The sequence below is a fragment of the Drosophila subobscura genome, chromosome A (assembly GCF_008121235.1).
Source record: "Drosophila subobscura isolate 14011-0131.10 chromosome A, UCBerk_Dsub_1.0, whole genome shotgun sequence".
Classification (NCBI taxonomy): domain Eukaryota; kingdom Metazoa; phylum Arthropoda; class Insecta; order Diptera; family Drosophilidae; genus Drosophila; species Drosophila subobscura.
The window spans coordinates 13,490,963-13,510,716 of record NC_048530.1 but is presented as its reverse complement, the minus strand read 5'-3'; the positions used below and the strand labels follow the sequence as shown (position 1 = coordinate 13,510,716).

The 19,754-nt window shown below is 45.2% G+C and overlaps 6 protein-coding genes across 7 annotated transcripts; 3 read left to right on the top strand and 3 right to left on the bottom strand.

Moving 5' to 3' along the window:
* Positions 1-1,100: 1,100 nt before the first annotated feature.
* Positions 1,101-5,358, top strand: LOC117903076 (PDZ domain-containing protein 8). Its single transcript, XM_034814871.1, has 7 exons — positions 1,101-1,548; positions 1,622-1,864; positions 1,927-3,434; positions 3,507-3,659; positions 3,717-4,376; positions 4,441-4,702; positions 4,761-5,358. Exons 1-7 carry the CDS (start codon positions 1,384-1,386, stop codon positions 4,965-4,967), a joined length of 3,198 nt encoding a protein of 1,065 aa, XP_034670762.1. The 5' UTR covers positions 1,101-1,383; the 3' UTR covers positions 4,968-5,358.
* A 1,497-nt stretch (positions 5,359-6,855) lies between these two features.
* LOC117903077 (leucine-rich repeat-containing protein 20-like) lies at positions 6,856-9,797 on the top strand. 2 transcript variants are annotated; one of them, XM_034814872.1, is made up of 4 exons: positions 6,856-7,548; positions 9,015-9,158; positions 9,234-9,401; positions 9,466-9,797. In XM_034814872.1, exons 1-4 carry the CDS (start codon positions 7,161-7,163, stop codon positions 9,615-9,617), a joined length of 852 nt encoding a protein of 283 aa, XP_034670763.1. In that variant the 5' UTR covers positions 6,856-7,160; the 3' UTR covers positions 9,618-9,797. The 2 variants fall into 2 exon arrangements, with proteins under 2 accessions (XP_034670763.1, XP_034670765.1); XM_034814874.1 differs by lacking the exon at positions 6,856-7,548 and adding an exon at positions 8,623-8,765.
* A 3,001-nt stretch (positions 9,798-12,798) lies between these two features.
* LOC117898029 (leucine-rich repeat-containing protein 40-like) lies at positions 12,799-13,407 on the top strand. Its single transcript, XM_034807170.1, has 2 exons — positions 12,799-13,013; positions 13,083-13,407. Exons 1-2 carry the CDS (start codon positions 12,866-12,868, stop codon positions 13,262-13,264), a joined length of 330 nt encoding a protein of 109 aa, XP_034663061.1. The 5' UTR covers positions 12,799-12,865; the 3' UTR covers positions 13,265-13,407.
* Positions 13,408-13,455: 48 nt separating this feature from the next.
* LOC117898022 (importin-4-like) lies at positions 13,456-14,259 on the bottom strand. Its single transcript, XM_034807158.1, has 2 exons — positions 14,190-14,259; positions 13,456-14,129 (listed from the first exon to the last, which is right to left on the bottom strand). The coding sequence occupies exons 1-2, from the start codon at positions 14,229-14,231 to the stop codon at positions 13,473-13,475; spliced, it is 699 nt and encodes a 232-aa protein (XP_034663049.1). The 5' UTR covers positions 14,232-14,259; the 3' UTR covers positions 13,456-13,472.
* Positions 14,260-14,379: 120 nt separating this feature from the next.
* On the bottom strand, positions 14,380-16,198 carry LOC117895517 (importin-4-like). The gene is made up of 3 exons (XM_034803225.1): positions 15,348-16,198; positions 14,506-15,288; positions 14,380-14,395 (listed from the first exon to the last, which is right to left on the bottom strand). Exons 1-3 carry the CDS (start codon positions 16,196-16,198, stop codon positions 14,380-14,382), a joined length of 1,650 nt encoding a protein of 549 aa, XP_034659116.1.
* An 853-nt stretch (positions 16,199-17,051) lies between these two features.
* Positions 17,052-19,645, bottom strand: LOC117898003 (protein vreteno-like). The gene is made up of 6 exons (XM_034807134.1): positions 19,235-19,645; positions 18,751-19,176; positions 17,838-18,681; positions 17,598-17,782; positions 17,341-17,534; positions 17,052-17,266 (listed from the first exon to the last, which is right to left on the bottom strand). Exons 1-6 carry the CDS (start codon positions 19,546-19,548, stop codon positions 17,115-17,117), a joined length of 2,115 nt encoding a protein of 704 aa, XP_034663025.1. The 5' UTR covers positions 19,549-19,645; the 3' UTR covers positions 17,052-17,114.
* Between the last annotated feature and the right edge of the window lie 109 nt (positions 19,646-19,754).

Genomic DNA, 19,754 nt, shown 5'->3' with positions numbered 1-19,754 from the left:
ATTTATATACAAGATATACATACATAAAACATATAATAATAACATAAATACCTGCCTTCAACAAATTTGTTAATAAAAAACTATTAATACTTTCTTATTTTACATAAAGTAAAGGAATTACATAATAATAAAAAAAAAAACCAAAAACAAAACAAAAAAAAAAACTAAAACAGAAAACAATAAAACCAAATGAATGCCAGAAAAAATGACAAACCTAAGTGACTTGAAGTTTTTTTTCTAGTTAGCCATTTAAATTTGAAATAAAAATTAAGACGTTTATAATTTATATTATTATTATAGATAAATATTATTTATTATAATGAGGATTAAGAGGTTTACTCTAAAATATTATGATATTAGCAATTGCAATTTATTATTTATTCTATTTCCATTATTATATAGCTCCTTTGAAATTTACGGAGGTTTAATCTGTGGATGGATAACTACGTGGGTCTCTGTTTAAGATAATTTTTACATTTGCTGTCCTGCTCTTATTCATGTCTTTCGCGGTACATTTCCTGCAACAGTTAAACAGATGTGCCACGCTCTGTGGCTGTTCCCGGTGTTCCCTATTTAACCATTTAAAGTAGTTTGAGTTCCATTCCCGTATAATGAACAACATTCTACGATGAATCAGAACCAATGTTTTGGTATAGACATGCATACGTGTACATAGGTCCTTCAAGTGGTTCAACCCCTTGTCTGGGTCTGCAGTTTTTCTCAAGTGTTTGTCGTCGTGCAACCCCCTGTGGCCACTGTGGCTATTGTGGCTAAACTCCCACCATTTTATGGGGTTGCATGATTCCTGTGAGCCACAGCTGGATGCAAGGAGTGTGAAGAGGCAGCCCAACAGCTGGGCACAGCTCTGCACATACACTGGGCAAAATCCGAACAACCCCCTAGGAAGCCAAGTCAGCTGGTCCAGGGGGCATGCGCAGGTAAGGCCCAAAGCAAACTAAGGCGCAGTCACAACTACGAATGGGTACATATTGATTTTGGGTCACAGCGTATACAGTAGTTACAACAAATTGGAAGCAGCTAGCAGTGGTGCCGCACCGCGCCGCACCGAGAGAATCCACCTTAGACAGAGGAAGCCCACATCCACAGAGCACCAGAGCACATAGAATCCAATGGATGGAGTTATTAGCTAGCACTGCAAGACAGACAAACAGACAGACATATTGCTAGCTGCCAGTGCAAACAATGCAAACAATGTGCAATGGGCGAGACATCTAGAAACTAATTGAGAAGACTGAAATTCGGATTTGTGTGGCATGCAAGAAGTTTCGGGCCCGTGAGCAGAGGCCCTTCGCATATCCTACTAGAGTCAACTAGAAAGTCCCAACTCCAACCCAACACCCCCCCGCCACCAACCACCACAACATGGAGATACCCATTTCGAATATACTGCTGCTGTGCCTGATCTTTCTGCTGATTGGCGGTGTCATCATGATACTGTTACAGTATCTGATATTCATAAAGTTCTCCAATCTGCCTGACGAGAGCGAGGAGCAGAAGCGAATGAATGCCAAGTATACCCTTCCTGTGGTAAGTCTTTCACACATGTATGTCCCTGCTTACCATCCATCTATCCTATTAATGTTTAATAAACTATTGACAGAACATCAAACAGACAGCAAGGAATCTCAAGGCCCCGCCCAATCCCATCAACAGCTGCGAGAACCATCAGGAGAGTCTCCAGGGTGCCTCAGCTTTGATTTCCCTCAACTTTGTGATGCAGTTTTTATTCCATGAGTTCAAAAACTCGAACCGAGTGCGTAAGTGGTTCTATCGCAAGCTCTCCATAGAACTGGACGAATTGATAACGAAGACAACCACCGGCAAGCTACTGGACAAGCTAACGGTAAGTGCTTCATCTCAGAGAACGTCTTACACAAGGTACTACTGCTGCCGGGACCATTTCAGATCAAAGAACTGGAGCTGGGAGATCAGTTTCCGGACATCAAATCGCTCTCCGTGCACAATGTGGAGCTGGACGAGCGTGAGCAGCGCATCGAGAATCTGGATCTGCTGCTGGACATCAACTATGTGGGCAACTTCTCCACGTCCATCGATGCGGACATGGTGCTGGGCAAGAAGGGCTCCATCACGCTGAAGGTCAAGCAACTGTCGGGCATGGCGCGTCTGCAGTTCACGCGAAAGCCGTATACCCACTGGTCCCTGAGCTTCCTGGGCGATCCGGAGCTGATTCTTGATATCGAATCGAAGTACCAGGGTCGCCAGATGCAGTCGAACATCACCAATCTCATCTCCAATCAGATACGCAAGGCGGTGAGGCGGAAACACACCCTGCCCAACTACAAGCTGCGCTACAAACCCTTCTTCCACTGGACGGCCGAGGAGGAGGTCGTCGACTGTGACATTCAGCCCAATGGTCTACTCAGTGTGAAGGTGGCCGAGCTGTCCCGCCTGATGCCCTGGACATCGCCGGGCAATGGCGATACCTACTGCACCATTACCCTGGCGCCGGTGCCCTTCATCGAAGCGCACCAGAAGGACCACCGGCATGTGCTCATCTCCCTGGACGTGTTCATCCACAAGGCGAAGAACCAGCAGATTGGCATCGTCTTCAAGCAGAGCACCAGCCAGCTGGTGCGGATTGAGTCCGTGCTGCCGAATACACCAGCCTGCAAGTCCAATCTCATTGCCGGCGATGCACTGGTGGCCATTGAGGGCAAGCAGGTGACGACCATCCAGCAGATAGCCAAGGTCGTGAAGACCCTTCAGGCGACCGTCTTTTGTCTGCGCATCGAGCGTGTCATTCCCGGCATCATACGCAACGATGCCATCCTGGAGGATCTGGAGAAGTACGATGAACTTTGCGACATGCCCTCCGCTTCCGTCTCCAAGACAGACCCCGAGGCAACTGACTCCACTACCACGGAGACGGTAACCAAGCATCTGGCGGTAAAGCCCAGCCTTAGCCGCCAAGCGGCAGAGTCTGGACTCACGGGCCAAACGCCCACCAACTCCCCCAAGAAGTCGAATCTGATTGCCAAGGCCATAAAGAAGACCATGAGCCGCGAGAGCAGTGACAAGGATAAGGATAAAGATAAGGAAAAGGAGAAGGAGAAGGAAAAAGACAAGGACAAGGACAAGGATAAGGACAAAAATAAACCAGATGACACTTCCATGGAGCGAGGCACCGATGAGCCGGTCAACTACTTCTATCAGCACGCGACGATCGATTGCCCCTTCAGTCCCCTTATACACATGGACGATGTGTGCAGCTTCCAGCTGGATGCGAACAGTCGCTTCCTCAATGTCTGTGTGTTTGGCAAGTGTGCCGGAGAGAGTGTCCTGCTGGGCTACAACAATGTCCAGATTGGCCAGATACTCGTCGAGTGCTCGGAGACGAGTCTGAATCAGTGCCTACGGCAGATAGCACTCAATCCGGCCTCCCTGCAGGCAGGGTAAGCATTGCAGTCACCCCAAGCATTGCTCTTACAGGGGAGTACTTGAAATCTGTCCTTTTGTATCCACAGAAAGATGCACGACCTCGCTAATCAGTCGGGCTTCAATCCCAATCTCTGCTTTGGCGACATTCTTTTCGGCTTCTCCTGGATGGGCAATCCGAATGTTACCCTCGGCGATCCACCCACCACCAAGAGCGGCTCCAAGTCCCATTCCCCAGCCAGGTAAGCTCTGAGCATTGCATTATTGAGCATATTTTGAATGACAACTCCTCTCCGCAGAACCCAATTCGAACGTGGTGGACAGGACGAGCCCTCATCCGAAACAGTCTCCCTGAAGTCATCAAGCACATGCGCGGACAGTGCCATTTCCAGTGGTGGCTCCTCCAGTGCGTCTCCCCCGCGTGCCCACAGCTTTGTGCGCACGCACTTCCACCGGGCCACACAGTGCGATTTCTGTGGCAAGAAGATCTGGCTGAAGGACGCCATGCAGTGCCAGGAGTGTTCCATGTGCTGTCACAAGAAGTGCATTGCCAAGTGCCAGAATGCCACCGTCTGTGGGCCCGTAGACTGTTCGGGTTCCGTGCCGCCGCAGCCACCAACTGCCGCAGCCTCCACTCCCTCGGGTGTGACCAGACCGGAGTTCACCATCACGCAGGCGGAGAACCTTGAGCTGTTTGAGCCTAAATTGGGCTCAGCGCCACTGGAGGAGGCAGCCGCGATGGCAGGCGACCAGGGACAGGCACAGCCACAGGCACAGGTGCAAGTGCAGGCTGCTGGCCTGGATGTGCACAGGTCCAGTCTGACGGGCATGCTGGCGCAGGGGATCAAGCGTCAGGCAAGCAACCTGGACATACCTGGCATTGTCTCGTCGCTGACTGGCAGCGGGCAGCAAATTAACTCCAAGAGCCTACCGCCGAGCCCTCAGCACACGCCCTCGCGGTGAGTCCACCCTGAAGGGTCCATCACAGTCTCTTTTCTGAACATCTCTTTTTGCTGGCCCCAGCAAATCGTCAATTGTGGAGGAGGTGCCGGTGCCGGTGCCGGCAACAATGGGGCATCAGAATCCCTTCGAGCGTGTCACCCAGCACCTTGAGGCACTGCCTGCGGAGTGCACAGTCCTCAGTTTCGAGCAGGTTATCGTCATCACCGAGCCAATCATACGACACACCCGCAACGAGGATCTGATGAACCTGGCCAAGAGCTCCAGCAAGCATTTGTACTCCAGCGCGCCACCAGACGAGCGAGTGGCCAAAATCAATGAGCTGGTAATTCCCCAAACATTACACACCATACGCTCTGATATCGAAATTGTACTTTTTGCAGCTAACAAAGCTAAAGATAGCCTTGGATGCGGAGACAGAGGGCTATACTATGATGAACGATGCCGAAAAAGCCACGGAATCATCGGCCTGGAAATCATCAACGATCAGTGTGGAGAACAGATCCGACGAGCGCGTGCAGGCCCTCAGTATTATCATGCTCTATTTGTGCACGGGCCTACAGCATGCCCAGGGCGTCGTTCTGCAGTAGAATATAATTCATAATCCCTACCTTACCCACATACAATACCTAGCTATACACATACTTACCCGTATGTACTCGTAGTCGATTCGTATACTTAATTTTTAAGATCGTAGACTGGAAATGTGTTAGTGAAGAAACCTACGGGGCATTTTTAATCCGTGTTGTGGCATACTCTTACCTAAAAAGTATTTCATTTTTAGCCCGTTTATTCCAATCAAATGTTCCGTTGTCTTTTATGCTTTATTTGTTTATTGGTTCGGTATTGAGATCTATCAGATTTGTATATAATATTTAAACGTTGGATGCATCAAAATTCAATATGAACATTAAATGAATATCTCTAGTGTTTCAGTTTTGTTTTATGATGAATAAAAGTTTTAAACCTAAAATGCAATTTAAATATAACCTGTTTCCATTTAGGTTTATTTACATATTTTGTTTTACTTAGAAACACCCATAATATGTATGGATCATTTTTAAGCTCGTACACCAATTCTTCTCTGGGCACACACACACCTCATATTTGTAGATACCTTGTGGACGAGGGGCTTTTGAGAGCAAGCTTTTAGGGCTTTTGCGTCTTCTTTGGTACCGTACCTATCGAATGTAAAAATTCACTTTAGATTCATCATAAATCAAGCAAGACAATGACTGGAATGGCCTTACGTATACATGTCCTTGTCAGACATCTCTTTGTCGAGTTGATAACACGCAACAACGCCATTAATTAGTGAACAATTATATATATGTTAATATATGCGCTACATGGAAATGGCTTGGCTCTTGTCAATTTGTTTTGACTCACAAGTGTGCGGAAAATTTCGTCTATATGTGCAGTTCCGGTATATCTCAGCAGAGAAGATGCGTAAAAGTCGGTTCTATAAGTATACCATACCCCCAACCCCTCACTCGGCTGCCCACATGCACACATATACGACTCGGCAAAAGTATTCTAAGCGTTTCGCACTGATAATGTTTTGGGTGCTCTCTCACTCTCAAGCTCAGCCACTTCTCTCTTTACGCTCTCTTTTTGCATTGAACTTTTACACTTTTCTGTTGGGCAGAACAAGAGACATTGGGCCAAGAGAAAGAAATACTGTTTATATCAGAGGCTATTGCTCTTACGATGACAAGACATTTTCGTGCGATGCAACGCTACTCTCATCGATGGAGTCTTATGGGTCTTTGGACCGTATTGCGAATCACATTTTCATATTAATTATCAAGATACTATTCCCAGATATTACATATATTTATAAATATATACTATTTGGTGGGAGAATAATTATTTGAAAATGAACGAAAAATTCCTAAATTTCAACGAAATATGTTTCATGCCTTATCTATTAAAGATCCCGTTGTGATTGCTTCTCTTATGGATTATCCTAAGTACGTAGAATATGTTTGTTATCCCTGTAAGAGATATTATTCCTTCCGCTGGAGAGCTTAGAAGAGATAGGGAATAAGTTACGGCAAATGATAATATATGTATTGTTAAGTAGTTTAAGCTATTGAGTAACTAATGTTAACTATCAATTGTGAAGTAGCTATCGATCGGTAGCTGGAATGGGCCGGGATTCGATGGAAGTGAACGAGGAGAGAGATTGCTTGGAGAAGTAGAACGATATAAAAATACATATAAGGAAACATGTGCAAAAATAAATCTTAAACTCCGTTAAAATATATAAAATAAAACACAAGAATCCGGTTGTGAAATAATACATACATATGTGAATCAGTAAGAGTATCCTGTGTTCGAATAACCACCAGAAAATGCCAATTTGTGTGTTATTATTTGCCTTTTCCTGCCATTTTATTTTGTTCATTTGTTTTTGTTGTGCGCAGTTTTCTTTCTTCTTCCGTGCTATAAAAACCGAAAGTAAAAAGCATTTTCAATATTTCAATGCGCAAGAGACACACGTTCAGTTCGCACCGGATCAGTAGGACGTTCGAAACAAGTCAAATTTTAAAAGCGAGACTTTATACCTTTTGTTGGATCCCATGCTAATTCAGTAAATTCATCTCGAAAAGGCAACACAAGAATCCGGTTGTGAAATAAATACCATTTTTTTTCGAGTGAAGTTCACAGTGAAGTTTTCAAAAAACGATTTCTGTATATTAATCAGAGCAGGAAATATACGTCGGGATAAGAATCAAAAAAGTTGAGAAGAAATAGAAAACGAATAGAACGATATTAAGATGCGGCCTTTCGGTAACGATATTACAAACTTTGCGTCCAATAACAGTGGCGGCGGCAATGGTGGTGCCAACGGTGGCAATCGCGGCGGCAACAACGGTCGTGGAGGCAACGGAGCAAACAATACGCCCAATAATGCGACCAACAACGGAACCAACACCGACGGCACAGCTGATGGCACCTCCAGTGGCGGTGAGGATCTTAATGTTGGCGATGAGAACACACCCGTGGACAGCTTGAACGACAGTTCCACCGAGCAAACAGACGATCCCAGACTGCCAGCACACATTGCCCGCATAGGTGGCATTGCAACATTCTCTCCAATTGCTGGGCGTGGGGTCATCCGGGTGGTGCATCGCTGTGACGATGCAAAGGATAATAAACATTTGGGTAAGTGTCCACCCCATCTGCTCTAGAGTGAGGGTTCCGACAGTCCAACGCACAACGCAGTTTGTTCCCATTGCAGATATATTAACATATGTATACATTGTAGTTTTCTGTATGCTCCAGAGTCCCCTTATCCAAGGTCTGATAGGGAGACCTTACATACATACAAATGTATGTATGTATTTAAATATATACATATGAAAGTATTTGTTTGTTCCGTCTTTTCGATATGTTTCTTTCATATGTAAGTCGTAATACACATATGGAATTCTCTCAAAACAAAACAGAAATTGGCCAAGAGCCAATTTCAGTTATTGCGCACTGGCTTCCCCATACGCGAGTGAGTGCAACAAAATTGTTTATAATTGAGTGTGCCTCTACAAATCCAATCCCTATCCCCCACCCTCCCCGACTGACGGTGAACACGCAAAGTGCGTCGCTATCACATTTGATGGTGTACATAGGTGGAGGTGTGCACATTCATAAGTACAAAGGTGCATATACATACATATGTACGTATATATGTACATATATGTATGCCAGTTTCGCATCAGTTAACAAAGAAAGGTAATTTGTCGCCCCATCAATTCAATGATAAGTGGCAACACACAAAACACAAAACACAGAAATTGTTGATTCTTTTTTTCAAGATTAGCGATCGAGTCAAGTTGATTTGAATTGATACGTTCAGAAATGAGACATCGATTCACTTCCTACCTACATATGTATGTATGTACAATGCATGGAGTCTTACCGCATTGTTGTTGCATGCAACGCAAAAGTACGCCTCTGGACGGCTGACTGTATAAGACTATCCAACTGTTACACTTTTACCAAATAAATAAATGTACTCTTATACCAACACGTTTCCAACTTTTTCGATCGCTGACACAGAGAGAGAAAGAGAGAGAGAGAAAGAGAGAGAGAGAAAGAGAGAGAGAGCGTGCTAATGCTTATGCTGATGCTCCCTGCGTGTGGTAGCGGGAAAGCCGCATTTATATTTTTAGTTGTCCGCCCCCCTCGAGTGCTGCTCAGTGTTGGCCAACATTCGCGTCGCGTTGGTAGTTGGGTTTTTATCGAGGGCCCCAAACAGAGAGCTTAACAGAACAGAACCCGCTGATCAGACGGACTAACCGATCAGCTGTGAGAGTATAGGATGGCGCACCTGGTGGTGAAGGTGATTCAACAGTGCGAGACGGCAGAAGAAAGTGCACACCTGGGTAAAAAAATCGCGTAGAGTAGATCGTAAACACATATTCATACATACATCTGAACACATACATATATACATACATATCCACTGAAGCTTTTTCAAACTTTTTTGTTGCAAAAGCGCCATCCATTGTACGCTTTTGGCGTATGCTTTTGCTCTGAAGCTCTTATACTGGTATTAATATCACGTCTCGACTCTTATATCTCGGCCACGATGCATAATTTAGCATAACTGCAATCAACATTTTCACTTGCAGATCTTTCCGAATGTCAACTGATGACATTGCCGGACGCTGTGTACCATTTGATGCGTAACACAGTGTTGCAGACTTGTAATCTGAGTGGCAATGATCTCAAATCAATCACACCCAAATTTACGCAGAAGTTCAGCGCCATAACAGGTGAGCCCTTGCATATACCCATTTTGCGCTTCATTCTAAGAATTCTAACAATCTATGATCTATCGACAACTGCAGATCTCAACCTCTCGTCAAACAATCTGTCGAGACTGCCCGACGAACTTGCCAATATGACGGGCCTGGCAAAGCTGAACATATCCAAAAACTCGTTTATCGTTTTACCTCAAGTTATCTTTAAGTTGGAGAGTCTGACACACTTGGATGCTCAGGACAACAAGATTTTTGGTAAGTAAAATCTAGAGCTGCCAAGGTACAGCCTCTAAAGCGAATGTCGTCAATGCATTTACAGAAATTGATACCGATGAGGCTATAGTGAGCAAAACGCTCGTCCTTGTTGACCTGCGAAACAATCCGCTGGGCCGCCTGTGCCGTCGCAAGCTCCGGGATTTGGAGACTCCGTTCCGCCTAGAGATAAGCCAGGACGATGAGGATGACTGGTAGATTCTCGCCAGTCTACACACAGCCATGCACACACCCACGCTCTCGCGTACGCCCAAAGAACACATCTCCCTTCATCTCGGGAAGGATACGGTGGCTCACTCAATCTGAGCACCACTTCCACGTATTTATTCTTTTTATAGTTGTAAATTTAACACTCAAACAAAAAAACACACACACACACACACACAAAAGAAAACAACTAAATCAATTGTTATAAAATAATGAATTAACGTTGGTAATCCCAACCATTTGGCTATTAAAGAAGTGCATTCACAATGCAGACAATAAACCATCCACTGTTTCATTCTCCCAAGAAACAATTAAGGTTGTGAATTTATGACGTCGGAAGCTTCAACCGATTGGCAATAATTACGGCAAATTGTTATCGACTACATTCTAATTATTAAAGAATAGTCAGCCAATAACAGTCAGTCTTCAAATTCTCCAAAAAAACATTATTATACCCGGTACTCGAAGAGTAAATAGGGTATATTGTATTTGTGCGGATAACGGTTGTATGTAACGCACTGAAGGAAACGTTTCCGACCCCATAAAGTATATATATTCTTGATCAGCATCAATAGCCGAGTCGATTGAGCCATGTCTGTCTGTCCGTCTGTCCGTCCATCCGTCCGTCTGTCCGTCTTGTTTGTCGGTTAGTTCTCAGAGACTATAAGAGCTAGAGCCACCAAATTTTGGCACCAGACTGCTGTATGCTCACACTGAAACCAGTGTATTTCAAAAATGAGCCAGCGGTGATGTGGCTGTGCTCAAGGATAATGATCGCTACATTTACTATCTGGTGACGAAGCCACAAAGCTGGGGAAAACCAACATACGAGTCGCTGCAGTCATCTCTGGAGCAGATGCGCGAACACATGGTGAGTGGCTTGCGCTAACTTTTAGATAAATTCTTTGCTTATGCATTTCGAACCTTTTCGCAGCGCAAGAACATCGTTAAGCAGCTGGCCATACCTCGCATCGGTTGCGGTATTGATGGCTTGGAATGGGACAAAGTCAGCGGCGTTCTGGAGTACGTGTTCGGGCAGGAGCAGCTGGAGATTGTCGTCTACAACTTTGTGCCTCCACCAAGCAATTAAGAATCAATTCTAGGCGAAGATATCAAATAAAAGAAGTATACATATACATACATATACCTAACATCAAGTGTATTTATTATGGGAATGGGAAATATGTGCAATTGAATCCTTAATCCTTGATGTCCTTGAAGCGAGAGAGATTGAAAAGGATCGAGGAAGTTGTCCTGATTACGAAAAGGTGTGGCACATTCTGATCGGCCCACAAATATAGGAGAAAAGAAGAAAACAAAACTGTTCTGTCGTTGTTCTCAAGATTTGTTGTACAAAAAAAAACTTGTACATCAAAAGATGTTTTTGTTATTGTTGTACAACAAACACTTTCTTGTAGTGAACCAACCACGTAGTTAGCACAGTGGCGCTTCCGCGATCACGACGGCCATTTCTTAAACTAAAAATGCGTTCGCACAGTGGCGCCACCGTGATTATTACGGCTATTTATGGAACTAAAATATCGTAGTTCGAGAGTTGGCCGCTCTGTGTTGGGGCGCCACTGTGAAATTTTGAAATTGGTCCACTGAAATGGCCGAAAACAGGAAAATTTTCAGACAAAGTACCAGGCGAACAGAAGTCAGCAGAAGGTTACTGGTTTCCATGTTTTTTCCAAGTAACTAAAATGAATTGCGGTTTCATAGCATCCAGATTTTGACATAGTGAAAAAACATGGAAACCAGTTACCTTCTGCTGACTTCTGTTCGCCTGGTACTTTGTCTGAAAATTTTCCTGTTTCGGCCAGGAAACAGGCCAGGAAACAGGCCAGGAAACAGGAAACAGGAAAATTTACACGTCTCTGCCGCTGCCTCTGCCGCGACTCTGCCCTGACTCTGCAGTGTGTGTTTCTAGGGGAGGGTGGCGAGCTAAAGGAGCGTGTTGGCGTGAGTAGTGTTGTTGATGTAGATGACAGATGAAGAAAAAATGTAAAATTTGACAAATAACCGCTAAGTTGCAGATGTAGTACTGAGTGCCGGGTATAAAAGTTGTGACGCGTAAGAAGCGTCTCACACGTCCCTTCTCGTTTTTCGTTCGGAATTACATATTTTATTCTTTTTTTATATTTAATCGCTACAGCGAAATTGGTTGGTCGCAGAGACCATTGACCAGGTCCGCATTGACCAGGTACTTCAGTTTTGTGTTGAATATTATAAAAAGTTACTGAAAATTTTGAACTCAAAAAAGAGTTGTTTGCCGAACGAACACTAGAATTAGAATGGAATTACATATAAAACATAACTTTCAGTGATTTTACGATTGATAACTTTCGATAAAAATACTATTGCTTTGAGCGATTAAAATACTTATTCAAATAAAGTAGCAAGCACGAAATGCTATCGATGACAACTCTTTTACTGTTGGCAACGCTTGAATTACAAGCGGAACAATTGCAAAACGGCCCTACCTACTACTAACAATATTGTTGAAATAAAGTTTAAATATGGATCAAAAACAGAAAAAAGTGCATCCGCTGTACCCGAAGTGCGAGGAGGCCAAAGCCACTGGAATTTTAGGTAAGATTTTCCAACAGCCGCACACATTCAGAAACACATTTTTTTTGTGACAAAACTTCAATTTTCTTGCAATTCTCTTCTCGTGTAGTAGTGCAATTTATGGGAACAGCTTTATCACTTCAGCAAATGGGGTCTTCCCCAATCCACATTCAGTTGCGTTCAATGCAGCGATTTGAATCCTATACAAGTCCATCGCGCTGCCTTTTTCCACGTGTGCGCGCACATTTAACCGTGTGTCCGTCCTGGGTGTCAGGCAGCGTCCCTGCTTATCCTCCAAAACATTTCATTTGTAACTCAGAGAATTTAGTCTCCCAGATACATACTATGTACACGTAAATAATTAACTCTATTGCAATTTTTTTCCTTCAGATCTCAAACGGAGCGAACTAACTTCAATTCCCAAGGCTGTATTCAAATTTATGTCTTGTGCTGAGGCTGACGTCAAGGAGTGCGACATCAGCCACAATCAATTGAAATATTTACAGCCACAATTGCCCCTCACATTCCATAATCTTACAAGTAAGAATCAATCAAGGTTACCTTAGAGATACATATGTATACAGATACATATGTATGTACATACATACATATGTATTTGCATACATACTAATTATCCAATCATATCAGAACTCAATTTGGCGCAGAATATGATGTCGACCCTACCAGTTGAGATTGGCAGTCTGAGAGGCCTAGAAGTCCTCGATTTTTCATACAACGCATTTTGTACAATGCCCGATGTAGTTTTCCAGTTGCCGCATTTGACCATTTTGCATGCTCATGGCAACCACATTAACGGTAAGTTCATTTCAGAGCAGCTCCCGTAGCCAAGCACTGATTCACATGATGATTCCCCATTTCTTGCAGAAATTGATCTAACAAAGCCAATAGAGACCGACCGATTGGCTTTGGTAGACTTGCGTTACAATCCTCTAAGTCGCGCATTTTGTCGCAACCTAATGAGCATTAAAATTACTTTCCGTGTGGCACTTTACGACGAAGGACACTGCGACCACGGACTCGACGACAACGACGCTGATTCGGATTAACTAGCGCTAAAACGGTACCCATCCAAAGACGTTTTCCAAGAACAATGAGTAAAATGTATCATTTCATTTAATTTCTGGTGCGAATGGTATGGCACAACGCATACATATATGCTTGAGAATAAACCATTTAAAAGGACAAGTAACAATTTTACACTTTTATTGTATATTTGTATTAAAATATTTAAACATTCGCAAAATTTGTATCTGCTTAGCTGAAGACACTCTGAACGAATTCCAAGAAATTCGCGCTCGTACACGAGTTGACCACATTGTTGAAATGGTTGGGATATTCACTTTGAATTTCTAACATGAAGGTGATGGCACTGACATGGGACTCGCAATCGTCAAACTGCCCATTGAACAGCACATGTAGAGTGATGGAAACCATTTGGCAAATGAAATCGACAACACTGGGACGCGCATTCACGTAGAGCACACGGAAGGCCTTGAGCACCATAGCATTCTCCACCAAGTCAGTGCGAATGGGCAGAACGGAGATGAACACAGGCAGTACATTAGCCAGAGGCACCAGATTAAAATTGGTTATAATCAGGCGCGCCAGGGCACCACAGATATTGTCCAGTAATGAGGCATCCTTCTCGCTGGCGATCGCATTGGAGAGGGCCTGCAGAATCACAGAAAACGAGCCAAAGGACTTGTCTTCAGCATTATATACCAGTTCGCCCAGACCGAAGAAGCAACACAGGCGCGCCTCTGGTTTGCTGTCGTTGGTGCCATCAAGGAACACGGGACAGAGGGCATCGAAATAAGTGATGACACGGATTCCCAATGGTTGAATGCATTCGGACAAGACGCCGTAGACAAGGGAACGACGACCTGGATTATCATTTCGCTTAGCGATTCCCTGAAAAAACGATGGAAGGGTATTTAGAGCTGCGAAGTCTCATCAAATTGATATGCATACCAGTTTGGCCAATAATAAATGGTACAGTCGGCCAAAGCACATCGAGAATGTGTCCCGATCGAGAGCTTGTCCAATTGTAGCCACCAAATTGCAAGCACTCTCAACGAGCACCTCATTGCACTCGCTTTCCTCATTGTCCACCTCACCAGCGTCACCATCGCCACTGTGCTCACTGTCCTGACAGGCCGTATTATTCTGTAGCACACCTGCAATGGCACCAACAACAATCTCTGCCTGTTCAGGCGTAGCAAAGGCCGCCGACTTAACGGCTCGGATGAGATCATCAAGCTCACAAAGTAAATTACGAACCACACACGGTTCCTTGTCAGTCTGAATGAGTTTGGAAAACTTTGGCATGAGAATGGCGCAGGCTCGCAAAACGCCTTCTGTGTCCAGCACATTATCGAGGGCAATCACAAAGGCGCAGAGCGCATCGACGGATGCCTTGCGAATGACCTCCTGTCCATGATCAATGTTCTTGTAGACTGCTTCGAGTGCCCTTGTGAGGTAGGGCGAGAAGGATTTATACGAATTGACAGCGAATTCCTTCAAGGTTAATATGGCCTCTGCCTTCTCAAAGAGATAGTCATTTTGAACCTGCAGCTCATAATCGTCAGAGTCATCTTTATCATCATCCTCAACATCACCATCCTGTTCGTTTTCAGTCCTGCAGTCCTGCTCTGTCGTGGCCACCGTCTGTAGAATCCGTTCCATGATCTTCGGAAGCACAGTGGCCATATTCTCAGTCACCACAATAGCTAGCCCTCCAATCAGACTATAGATGGCACGCCTCATATCCGGATCATCGGGACCCTGCTCCAGCATGGTCAGCGTAAACTGCGTTGTATCCTGGGCGAGATGCATGAAATTCTCCTTGCCCACCGTGCGGGAGATCGAGGACAGTGTATCGATGGCCTGAATGCGTATCGGATTCAGCGACTCTGAGCACTCATACACCAGATACTGCTTCAGAGCGTCCATAATCGTAGGAAAGTACGGTAAGAAATTCTCTTTGGATGCGGTGGCCACCGCAGAGATGCTGGACAGGGCCAGCTGTCGAATTTTTACGATGTTACGTGGGTCCATGCAACCTAACAGACTGAGAATATAATCGGGGATTACTCTAAGAACAGATTAGACAATGTAAATTATAGCTACCGCTCCATCAGCACTGGCAAATATGGCACAATTTTGTCTTCGAGGTTCTCGCAGTACACCTCCAGAGCATAAAACATTCGGTCATACGTCATGTAGCAGGGCCCCTCCGATTGGTCCAGCGCCTTCTCCAGCACCAGACTATGCAGGAAATCTAAGAGCACCGGCAGAATTTGTATTGCAAATGCAGATATCTGCGGCTGCATATACTCCGAGAACTGACCCAGGGCAAAGAAGGCTACGCTACGTACGCCAGGATCTTTATCGACAACGCCTCTCTTAATGATAATGCTCAACATTGTTTCCAGATTATTGCGCTTGATGGCCTCCGAGCACCCCTCCGAGATGAGGGCCAGGCACATGTAGCCGCCGCGACGGTACAGTGGATCCCCGCTCAGAAAAGCCGGATCGATAATGGGCACTAGTGTGTGAAGAAGCTTCTCGGACGATATGTGAACAGACATTTGTTCGAGGGCTTGTGTGGCCGAAGCACCAGGAGTGTTGCCTGCACCCGAGAAGTAGTTATCCAGTGCATCCGCTTCATCGCTTTCAGAATCAGATTCAGTGCAAATCATCTCCACGACAACGACCAGTATGGGTTGCAGAAGTTTATGTTTGACGATCAACTTCTTCTTCACGCAGACAATGCATCCTACGAAGCTCACCACCTGCGCACGAATGGAATCATCGAGCTGCTTGCTGGCCAGCGTCTCCAGGCAGAAATGCACGACGCTCTTTATATGCGGACTCAGCAATTTTGGTGCATGCTCGACCATGGCATCGAGGATGTCAAAGCCGGAGGAGAATTCGGACTCAGCACCAATTCGGGCAAATGTCTGCAGGGCCGAGAGCATCAGGGGTACAACGTTGGCCAGCGTCTGCTCTGCAGCTGTGTGGCCGCCAACTAATGGAATTAGGGCGGTGATCCCTCCATCATATTGGCAACAGTGGGTGTGGCCATATTGCCATAGGACTGGGCTGACATCAGCACAAACGAGAAGAGTTGAAAAGACTCCGGCATTTGGTTGTTAAACAGACCGGGTGCGGCGTCGGCCAGCGTGGAAAATAGAAGAGCTCCGAGCACACTCTCCTTTGGATCGGCCATGCTGCAACGTTGGTTTACATTTGCCAGCAAGTCGGCCAACCACAGGTCGTTCTTGGCCGCCTCGTGACGCACCAGAGTCCCAATGAGCTGGCCAATCGCATTCCTCACCGTCTTGTGCTGCTCCCCAATCAATGCCTGCAGCATGCCGCTCTTGACGGCTGCCTGGTGTTCGGGCGGCAACAACTGCCAGTGGTGCAGCTTCTTGAGTCGCCGATTTATCAGTATTGCCGCCAACTGGCGCACTTGGGGCTCGCGAGGTGACACCAGTATCTGGCAGAGCCTTGACAAGGTTAGTGGATTTTCAAACGCCTGTTCCAATGCGGCGGTGCACTCGCGAATGCGACTGCTATCAGTGCACATAATCCCGCTGATTATTTCGTCCAGTTGCTCCTCCATGCTTAACAACAAATTTCTTGTTAGTTGTTAGCCAAATCGACCTATATACCTATATTCTTGATTTAATCTACTCGCCAACTTTGATCAAAACATATTGGATGTCAATTGTTTCGTTCGGTAATAAGACTGGAGGTGTTCTATCCCATGAAATGCCACATATGCATGAAGCGGCCAATTAGAAGAGTTAAGTGTACGATCATAATAAGTATAATACAACTTTCGTGTATTAAGAATAACAAAAAAAGCTAACATAAATGATAGTTGTATTTTTAACGCAGAACAAGTTGTTGGATATCTTTAAAAAGGAGCGAGTAGTTGTTGTTCTCGTCCTTCACGATTTCATCGCAGGTGACAATGGCGCCCAGAGCCAGACGTCTCTCCAGCCGTTGCACCTGCACATCGCTGAGCTTCTCAGGTAAGTCTAAGCACGAGAGGACGAAGAGAAATTATAAAATTAGATCTTAGAGCATTATTAGAGCATTCCGCTCAATTTACCCATCAAAACATATTCGGTAGTCAATACAGGATATGTGAACTGTGGCGGGTATGCACGGATATCAGTCACATGGATGGGTACGATATTTCCATAGTCCAGAAACAAGATGCTGGGATAGCCATCGCCCACAAGCTCCATGGAAACGCCGCGACTCCATTTCCCCTTATACTTGGCAATGCACAATTGCCCTTTCCTGTACATAGAACTTATTTTGATTAATCAATTCTCTTTCTCTACCTCTTGGTTGTGCACTTACGGAGCGGCATAGGCGTCAGCTTTGGCAATATTCTCCCCATAGTCTTGGAATGCCCGTTGCATTTTCGTGATCTCTACGGCCAGCATTGCTGGTGTGCAATAGATAATGCCGTACTTTAGAAACGAATTGTCAGTGATAATCAAATCAGTGTTCTTCCCCGTTGGCGCAGCCACATGTGGCAGAATCTGTTTTGTGAGAAAATCATATCAAACCCATCATATTAACAGCAAAATTACTTACACCTTCAGTGAGTCCGGGATCACTCAAATCGGGCTCGATGGGTGTTATCACTTGCTTAAGCAGACTGTTTATGCTTCTATTGTACTCCAGAAAAATGAGCACTGCCCTCTGCATGTGGTTGTCATTGTCGTACTCACGTGTGTGGTACCTTAGCTCAAAAGTCATCGAACATCCTTGCATTCCGTACATAACTTCCCGCAGATTAGGTGTTACGGCGCGCCTGGGCACACCGCGAAGCTTCACAGGTGTAGCGTAGCGCGGCAAATCGCTCACATAGGAGCTGCACTGATACAGGTTACCCGGATCGGTGTATTCAACGCTTCCGTAATCAATGGAGACCACGCAAATATCCCTCGGATTGTCCACATTCAGCACCATGGCCCGCACAACGTTTTCCCCGAACTTGTAGATTACAATCTGGCCACAAACGGGCAGCTGGTCAAGCTTGGAAACAGTTTGGCCATGCTTCCAGACCTCAACGAGCACACGGTTGTAGGCCACATCAGAAAGGGTATCAGCCGGGCGCACATATACGACGTTCGATTGCTCGAAGGCTGTAATCTTCACCAGGGTACGTTTTGGAGGCAAACCACACTTGGGTACCAATTTTTCAAAACTTGCATCATTTATATCCACCTTCTGACCCGTGCCGCATTTCTTATCGTGCTGCATGGATACAATGCTCCAGCAGAATGCATCGCAAAAGGGCATATCGCAAATTTTGCACACAGTGGATGTGTAACCGTTGCAGACTGCGCATTTCTTGTATCCAGACATATCCAGCTCCTCGCTGTCATCGTCCACCACATTCACATCCCTTTGCACATCATCCAAGTCCGAACTCCTACAAAATGGAATATTCATACAATCGTACGAGGCATCGGCAGACTTTCAGTTTTATATTTTTACTTACCCGATGTATAATTTTCTGCCGCATCGTAGCTGCATGGTCACCGGCTCCCTTGAAGATTCATCTTCATATTCTCTTTCAAGTACATAGGCACCGTAGCGCTCCAAATTATACTCGAACTTCACAGTCAGAAAGCGCTTCTCAGCATCTCGAATTGCAAGATGAGAGCTGCCTTTATAAGACGTTGCGTCCACGATTGGCACAACCAGGAACTCCGGATGCCTATTTCCGCTGGTCGACACATGTATTGTGCGCGAGCTCAAATCAATATTTCCACGAGCAGTTGGCACCAGTGCTGGAAGTTTAACTGGATCGGCTGAATCGCTTACCCACTTGGGCTTGGGTTTCTCCTCACCGCCAAATTGTCTTCGATGCAACTGCATTAGTTGTGGAAATGCTTCCAGTTGGCAGTGTGCAGCCTCCAAGGAACTGCAACAAGAGATACTCTTTTAGCAAAGTTGCAAAGACGCAAGTCCGTCCTACTTACCCCAAGTCATTGAAGAAAACTTTGAATATGTCCGATTTGGCCTGCATATCGATGCTGCGCACATGGCTTTGGTCAAAGAAATTTAGTACCGCACATTTGGTGACGAAACTAACTTTTTTCTTTAGAACCAAGAACGGATATTTCGCGTCTGCTTTGTCCGCCTCTTTCTTAAGCATGTCGCTCGGCTTCAAGGGCACTCGTGCTTTCTCAACCACATTATGGCCACACTCCTCTGCGTAATTATTCAGGTGCTCGTTGTTAAAATCCAAGACCATGGGATTCCACTGTGACCAATCCTCCAGAAGTTTGTCCATGTTTCGCGAAAATTGCTCACAAATAAAAGAAAAAAGTAAACAGCGTGCACTAAAGCGCTAAATTCGAAAACGCGTGATTCGGAAATTTACCGTTTTTGCCATTCACATTTGATTACGCCATTTTTTTGTTGGCGATATATTTCACGATATGCACATACCAGCCGAGTGGATAACTAAAGGCAAATGGACTAAGAGGAAGACTTATA

What these genes read in the sequence shown, in the direction of transcription:
- LOC117903076 (XM_034814871.1), top strand. Translation starts at nt 1,384, where the DNA reads ATGGAGATACCCATTTCGAATATACTGCTGCTGTGCCTGATCTTTCTG. An exon ending in AGCTACTGGACAAGCTAACG is followed by an intron (nt 1,865 to 1,926) that starts GTAAGTGCTTCA and finishes GGACCATTTCAG; the next exon opens with ATCAAAGAACTGGAGCTGGG. An exon ending in CCTCAGCACACGCCCTCGCG is followed by an intron (nt 4,377 to 4,440) that starts GTGAGTCCACCC and finishes TGCTGGCCCCAG; the next exon opens with CAAATCGTCAATTGTGGAGG.
- LOC117903077 (XM_034814872.1), top strand. Translation starts at nt 7,161, where the DNA reads ATGCGGCCTTTCGGTAACGATATTACAAACTTTGCGTCCAATAACAGT. An exon ending in GAAGTTCAGCGCCATAACAG is followed by an intron (nt 9,159 to 9,233) that starts GTGAGCCCTTGC and finishes CGACAACTGCAG; the next exon opens with ATCTCAACCTCTCGTCAAAC. An exon ending in TCAGGACAACAAGATTTTTG is followed by an intron (nt 9,402 to 9,465) that starts GTAAGTAAAATC and finishes ATGCATTTACAG; the next exon opens with AAATTGATACCGATGAGGCT.
- LOC117898029 (XM_034807170.1), top strand. Translation starts at nt 12,866, where the DNA reads ATGATGTCGACCCTACCAGTTGAGATTGGCAGTCTGAGAGGCCTAGAA. An exon ending in TCATGGCAACCACATTAACG is followed by an intron (nt 13,014 to 13,082) that starts GTAAGTTCATTT and finishes CATTTCTTGCAG; the next exon opens with AAATTGATCTAACAAAGCCA.
- LOC117898022 (XM_034807158.1), bottom strand. Translation starts at nt 14,231, where the DNA reads ATGTGCTTTGGCCGACTGTACCATTTATTATTGGCCAAACTG. An exon ending in ATTTATTATTGGCCAAACTG is followed by an intron (nt 14,130 to 14,189) that starts GTATGCATATCA and finishes TCGTTTTTTCAG; the next exon opens with GGAATCGCTAAGCGAAATGA.
- LOC117895517 (XM_034803225.1), bottom strand. Translation starts at nt 16,198, where the DNA reads ATGCTCTCGGCCCTGCAGACATTTGCCCGAATTGGTGCTGAGTCCGAA. An exon ending in TTGCCAGTGCTGATGGAGCG is followed by an intron (nt 15,289 to 15,347) that starts GTAGCTATAATT and finishes TTATATTCTCAG; the next exon opens with TCTGTTAGGTTGCATGGACC.
- LOC117898003 (XM_034807134.1), bottom strand. Translation starts at nt 19,548, where the DNA reads ATGGACAAACTTCTGGAGGATTGGTCACAGTGGAATCCCATGGTCTTG. An exon ending in GTTTTCTTCAATGACTTGGG is followed by an intron (nt 19,177 to 19,234) that starts GTAAGTAGGACG and finishes CTCTTGTTGCAG; the next exon opens with TTCCTTGGAGGCTGCACACT. An exon ending in GCTGACGCCTATGCCGCTCC is followed by an intron (nt 17,535 to 17,597) that starts GTAAGTGCACAA and finishes TTCTATGTACAG; the next exon opens with GAAAGGGCAATTGTGCATTG.